This window comes from Montipora capricornis, chromosome 3, assembly GCF_036669925.1.
Source record: "Montipora capricornis isolate CH-2021 chromosome 3, ASM3666992v2, whole genome shotgun sequence".
Taxonomy (NCBI): Eukaryota; Metazoa; Cnidaria; class Anthozoa; order Scleractinia; family Acroporidae; genus Montipora; species Montipora capricornis.
The window spans coordinates 44893704-44901203 of NC_090885.1; the positions used below are offsets into that span (position 1 = coordinate 44893704).

Sequence of the window (7500 nt, forward strand, 5' to 3'; positions counted from 1 at the left end):
TTCTAGCGTTTCATTAATATGTATTTCTGAGCTGATGTCTGTTCCTAATGTGTCTGCATCAATTCCAAAGGAAAGGGACGTGGTAGCTGGTGAGACACCCCAGACAGCTCGAAATTTTCTTGAACAATTTTCCCACTACCACTTCTTGTTCCCTTGTTCACTGCTGTGCGGAAATCTTGCCTCACGTCTCGAATCTTTTCTTTCAGTCTATCGTACCTTTTTTTTAAACGAGTTTTTTCACTATCTCTGTGTTTTTTGAAGGCTTCGTATTCTTTCTCACTCATTTCTTTGAGTGGTTTTATAGGCTCAGTAACATCCTCAGGACCAAATTCGTCTGGAAAATCGACAGCCATACACCAACATATTTCCGTATACATGCAGGCCAGGTTGGCCTCGAAATCGATTCATTAAAGTGGCACTTCGTTTTGAAGTCCTTTAGGTATCTCAAAAGAAGTTCAACTTGATCAGCTGTCCATACCTTGTTTTTAGGGAACCTTCTTCTTGGTTTTCTTAGGGGCTGTTGACTGTTCTTCGTTCTCAGAGGCTTTTCTCTTGCCTTGCGCTGCTTGTGCTATCGACGGCCGACTAGGCAAAGTAAAGTTGTTCACAGTGGATGCGTGGGACTCCATCGGGTCTTCTTCACTCACAATCCCAGAATATGCTTGATTTTCCTCGCTCTGTTGCATATTATGCAGATGAAGCCGGCAAAAAAGCTCGCCGGGTTTGTAAGCGCCTACCTAGGCGGGTTACCTCACCTACCTGGGGTCGCCCACCTCCATGTAAACAGGCCCTGAGTTCTTCAACATTCTCCGTCTTGAGATTACCCGACTGGGCTTTGCACAAGCGAACATGGTTTTTGTCAATAGTTACCAACTCAACTGCCGTGTTAAGTATAGCGCGAGAAATTACTGCCACCGGAGTCCTCAGGCTAAGGTATGCATCTTTGTCACTAAAGTCGGCCACCTGTATAGGAACCAGGCCGCTCCTATGAACTGTGACAAGGGATGCTCCAATAGTCAATCCATTTGGCAACTCCGCAACATTCACACACTCTACCAGGGCGCTATAGGGTCTGCCACACGTCGGTCTAGTGGACCCCTCCAAGACTTTGATAGAGCGGGCGGGAAGCAGGGTTGGACCCACTCCCACTAGCTGCACCCTCCCATAATCACTTGGTGTTAGAACCACTGTGACAGTCTCTTCACACGTAACTGAAACCTTGTACATCAGTCTGTAGTGCATGCAAGAGGGCACGCTCGCCTGGATTAAATTTAGCATAGCACACAGTACTTGCAAAATTCTGCCCATACTTCGCGACCAGTTGTTTACAAATGTCTCTTAAAACGTTCGAACCAATAATCCTAGGGATTTTCTTTTTCCTCTCGTTGACCAGGGTAGACACAGCTGGGTCTTTCACTACAAGAAACCCCAAATCCTTAAAAGTGTTGGACAACACATTCAGCGCAAGTTCGACATAGCCAATGTAAAGTATCTGCAGCTCCTCTGATGCAGATATCCTGATGTAAGACGACACATTCAGAACTTCCCTCCCCTGCAAAAGGTGTTCTAAAAAAAGCTTTCTGTTATTGTTGATACCTCAGCACCTGTATTAATCAGGCATGCAACGTCCAGAACCCCCACTCTCACATTCCCCTCCCAACACTTACAAGTTTTTCTTCTCTGCTCGATTCCTTCCCGACTCTTCATTGCAGCTATCAAGGACTCAATTGTTGTTGGGCTGCAATTTGCGCTGACTGTTGGTGCATGATTTGTCGAAGATCACAATCCGCAGCTGTCTCATGAATGGTGGCATCGTTCACTTGGGTTCTCTTTTGACAAAAATTGTCATGGATAAGTTTGTAGCTTATATAAAATGTTGAGCACTACTTCGCAGGAAAATAATCGCACCTTCCTGTAAATATTTTGGGGAAAGACAGGGCAAGAAAGTACCCCAAAGGAACGTTTCATGTTGATGATGGTCTGTTTGTTCTTTGTGCAATGCAGTGATCTACATGTACAAGTAACAAACGCTTGTCGTGGACAAGCTCCTTGAAGATGTCAGTCATGTGACACCAAATCTGCAAAACTAGCCATCTCTGATATCAGTAATTTAAAATGAGACAACAAATGATTTAGTTCAGATGTTTGCATTATTCATTTGTACTATACTATTTTCTTGAACAGCAAGAAAAGGATTGTGCTCCCCTTAGACCAAACAAAACATGGTTAATAAATTATTTAGCTAAAATTAAATCGCATAATTTGCCCCATAATTTCCAAAAATGTCGCACCCTATACTTTAACAAGTTTTTAAAGTATAATTATGATTGTGCCCTGAACCTTTCTCAAGATAAGAAATGTGCAATTTGCAGGACTGGTGGTCTTCTGTCTGTAGTGCTGACCAACCAAAGTAAGCTTTATATACATGTGGTTAAATTACACTCGTCTGAAACTACATGATGAGTAAATTGTAACTGGCTTTGATTGACCCGCAAGTGAAGGTTTTGATCGGTGTGACTGGTGATTGCTATTTCATATGGGACTTCAAGTTCAACATGTCCAGTACCTGAGGAACTATTAGTGTTTTTTCCTAACTTTTGTATTAAGAATGACTCGGAATAAATACTTTATCTTCCAAAAAAAAAAAATGTATGAATGAGAATATTCTTACCCTAGGAAATCAATGAAAAGATATCAGACTTGTTTAAACGCTGCTAGGATCACTACCAAGTTCTTGTATTCTGCAGCAGCTCTAGAAATAAATTATTGTATGGCAAAGATTCATCAATGTAACTTATTTGTGTTTTTTTTTTGTCTTCAGTCTTCACTTTTGTGTGAAACTTAAGGATGTGCATGAGAATCACCTGCCTCATGTACTTTAATACAGTATACTGCGATATTACATAATTACATGTATTAATATTCTTTAAACCCTGTGAAGCATTTTCTTTTCGCAAAATAACACTCAATTGTGAGGTTGTTTGTTTACCAGCGTGACTGAGTAGCTTAAGCCTGTTCTCTTAGATCTCAAGGTTTCCTTTAATGCCAATTAAACCATTGTTCTCATGAATGTCAGAATTTTGAGTAATTAATACACATAATATTCTCGGGTTGCACGTCACGCAAGTGAAAACATAAATCGCTTACCATTTAAGAAATTGAGTCAAGAAATGGAAATGTTATAGAACAGGGCTGTGGGACATTCTGCACTTGCCTTATTCGGTGAAATTTATTACCAGGTACTCAAATTTGTAGAGTTTAGTATGAAGGCACCATGTTGGGGTACTGCTCAACTACACCAACATGGCAGCAGAAACTTCTGGAATTTAGTTTGGCTGTCCTTAACACTTTCTGCTGTAAAATGAGCTAGCAAACATTCATATAGACACATCTCCCAGTATATTGGCTGTTTTGCCCTCAAAAACACGAGGGAAATCAATTTTTTTATGCAACTGGCATGTTTTTCGAAAGCCGCCAACATGTCATGCATTGTGAAATTCAACTGCTTTTAATTTTCAAAACGAATCACAGTACTGAGCTGAAAATATGCAAGCAGATATATTTTTAAAACCTCTTGTAGCTGATCAAGATAAAAACTCAAACGTCTCTTTAGTTTTGTATTTCATTTTTTTGTGACGTCATGTGGAACCCAAGAATATAAAAGTTCATTCACAATTACTTGTATTGTTAATTTGGGCTTACTTTGTTTACACAGATTGCTTGTAAAAATGCTTTGATAACACATGCTCATGTTTATGGTGTAAATGGTGCCATAATACAGGCAATGGCAGTGTACAATGCACTGCATCTTGAACCACCAAGTCTGGACCCATACAGATTTATTGATCATCTTGTTGAAGTGGCAGAGAAGGTGGAAGGCCAAGTAACCAGTGTTACCAACAGGTAAAAGTTGCCTTTTTGTAAGTTAGCTGCTCTTCAACAGGCCTTTCTCAATTTTGGGAAGTTGACGGCTACAATGTAAGTAAAAGAAAAAACAAGTTCTATTGGATCATCAACAAATTGTAACAGTTGTAATACTCTTAAAGTGCACATGACACAATATTGTTTATTAGCTTGTTTGAAAGAGCTTTCAAAATGATGAAGAACAGCGTTTACTTTTATTGCGATAGCACTCTTGGTTGCCGAGTTATTCAAAATTATGTAAAATCACAAATTCATATGGAATATCTTTGCAAAAATTAATACGAAGTCTGCAGGGTTGAAATTTTGCAGGGGTGATGTGCTACCAAAACTGCACATTTTGATAGTGATTATATATGATGTCACCATAGTAACATACTCATTACCAGACCTCTACCTTCCCTAAATGAAAAATGCCTTCTTTGTTGCTCCAGAGTCTAACAGACTTCCTTGTGCTTGTGCTGTGTAATGTCCGTATTCGCTCACACCCACTGAATGAAGATCAAGAGCAAATAACCCCTATTGGGGAGGGAAACCCTGATTTTACCCTTTGGATGGAGAGGGCCTGGAGCCCATTAAGTTGCCATGAAAATGTCACAGTGGGCCATGTCATGAAACTTTGTAAGTCATGAGTATAAGAACTTTAAAAAGTTTCAGTTCCATGCCGAAAAAGTCTTCAGAGATACATGTATTCCTTTTTTTCTGATTTTACATCATTTTGTGTCCACTGTGTGACGTCACAAGTCGTCTAATTTGCATTAGCCAAAATCTGGAATAACTCGGCAACCAAGAGTTAGAGAGCTGATCACAATAAAATAAACGCCGTTCCTCATCATTTTGAAAACTCTTGGAACAAGCTAATAAAAAAATTGGGTCACATGCATTTTTAAGGTGCAGACACTTCAAGTTGAAAGTCGTGCTTGTACAGTACGTTGGTGAGGTGTTCTCAGTCAAGTGATACTGGAGAAGTTTTTGTTAATGAACATACAGAAACCGTTACATTTACTGTGGGGTCTGGTTGAATGAAGGTGCTACGTTGTAGAAACCAAAAGATGTAAATCTCATCAGGCTTTGGTTTGCAAACATTCTCTAGTGAGAGACACAGGTACATGTAACAATGCTGCAGTGTACAATTGCTGTGGACGAATAAAAGGAGCTAATGAGAGATCTTTTGGCAGAGATCCACGGATTCGGCTAACTCAATGTTGTGCTCAATCCAAATCTCTTGTGGTTAAGGTTTTTTGTGTGTTGCATTTGCATGATAATGTAGCATTCACATTTAAACGATATAAAAATGCTTGGAACATTTGAAACGTTTTATTCCTAAAGGATTTGAATTGGGTACGACATTGAGTTAACCGAATTGGTCTATTCATTTGATATTTAAATTTTGCCAACCACAGAACAAAAGAACCTTTGCTTCGACAGCCAACTGATCTCTGGTTGGCACATTAAAACGTAATGGTGAGTATCACTATAGTGCTTTCATTCGCCCGAAATATAGCAGATAGTTGTCTTTTGTGTTATCTTTGCTGTACAAATTTTTTAAAAAAAAAAATGTCTGTAGAGCATGCCATGCTTTGTTTAAATTACTCATTCTGCACAGTTTACAGGCCATAATTCTCTGAGTTTTTTTGGTTTTGCGCTATTTTTAAAAAGTATTATTATTTTAAGAACATTGACAGGAAGTAATCATATCAAGATGAAGTTTGGTCAGGGTATTAAGTAGCCATCATAGAGTTCTCAGATCACATTTTCCTCCAAAATACCGTTACCATAGCACTGATATAAGGCCTTTCTTTGAGCCTTAAAATCAACATATGTTGTCTTTTTTGAAAAAAACGGGACGGTGTAATCTTCCCAAACAGCGTTACCAGATAATGTTAGCAATAAGCGCTACAATTTTTAAAATTCAACAAAAGCTGTAGGTCAGTTTTTCAGAAAAGTCAGTTCTTTTAAAAATATGTCTCTAATGTTTTTTTTTCCCACCCAAATAAGTTTTTGAGATTTCAAAGACAAACGTTTTAAATTAATATAAGTTGGCATGCAAAAAATAATAATAATTTACTGTCCAGAAGAAGAGATATAAACAATTAAAGTTGCAAAATCTGTTCAAAAATTTTCATGTTCATGGGAAATGTATTTAAGTCCAATTTGCCCATCCACACGCATCTGGATTTGCACTAGTATCCAGGACTTTTCTATGACTATAGTCAACAGAGCATGCACCACCAGGCGTGCGACTTGACGACATTTTCGTTCATGACTCCCAATGAGTGACAGGAAACACTAGGAGGAACAAATCAGAAGATACCCAGCACATTCTCTCAGGTTTAACCTCAGCTTTATTATGTATATTTTTCGTTTTAAACGATATATGTTAATATTTGCCGTCGCCATAGATGCTGAATCTCTCCAAAGATGTTATGTTTGTATACTCAGCCTCATGAGAGATTAATTAAAGTAAATTAGCCTTTCAAAATTTGTTTTGATCTGCTTAAATTTCAAGTGATTTCATTTGATTTATTATTATCATTATTATTATTGTTATTATTATTATTATTATTATTATTATTATTATTTTCTCACATTGGATTTCCAATGGAACTTCAGTACTCCAGGAAGCTTGGTGACAAGTCTCCTCAAACTTCTAGCACCTTCCTAAGAACCCTTGCCGTGTTCATAATAACGCTTTTCTGAAGCTCGTCTATCTTGATCTCTATACCAATATTCTCTAGTCTCCTCTTTAAATCCTTTAGAACTGTTCCAAATTTTCCGATTACAATAGGAATTACCATTGTTTTCAATTTCCATAACTTCTTCAATTCTCTTGCTAGATCCTGGTATTTCACTACCTTCTCGACTTCTTTCTCCTCAATACGGCTATCATATGGTATTGCAAAATCTATTATTTTGCAACATTTATTTCTCTTTTCAACAACAATCATGTCTGGTCTTCTCTCCTCTATTACGTGATCAGTGTGTATTGTAAAATCCCATAATATTTCTCATATCTCTCATTCTCTAGTACTGGCTCAGGTACATGTTCATACCACTTTTCATTGACAATGAAACCTTCCTCTTTACAAACTTCCCAATGGATCTTCTTACCCACCCAGTAATCTCTCCTTTCATATTCCTTTTTTGCTAATTTAGGCCATTCACTCACAATATGATTTATGCTTTCATCCACCTTTCTACACATTCGACATTTACTGTCCTCTTGAGTTTGATATATTCTAGCTTTCATCAGATTCGTTGCAAGCGCCTGTTCTTGTGCTGCCATAATAAGACTCTCAGTCTCCCTTTTTACACTTCCTTTCTTTAACCAAAACAAGGATTCATTCCCTAATATTTCTTCCATCTGTTGTAGAAATTGTCCGTGCATAACCTTTTCCCTCCACTGTTCCTTTCTTTCATTTTTCTAACGTATCTTATACTCGACCTCTGTTTCATTATTATGACCACCGCTGATCTTTCTAGCGGCCTTTATCAGTCTTTCATCACTATCATTGATATATCTCTCCAACCCCAAGGTAGCAGATTCTACACAGTCTTCAACACTAATCAGACCTCGTC

At 38.2% G+C, this 7500-nt stretch overlaps 1 protein-coding gene across 4 annotated transcripts in view; it reads left to right on the forward strand.

Moving 5' to 3' along the window:
• LOC138043253 (ADP-ribosylhydrolase ARH3-like) overlaps positions 1-7500 on the forward strand; it is a 52616-nt gene that overhangs the window by 8383 nt on the left and 36733 nt on the right. For all 4 annotated transcript variants that reach the window (XM_068889430.1, XM_068889429.1, XM_068889431.1 and 1 more), the window contains exon 2: positions 3716-3903. In XM_068889430.1, the coding sequence (XP_068745531.1) occupies positions 3716-3903 (188 nt within the window). The remainder of the gene's footprint in view (positions 1-3715; positions 3904-7500) is intronic.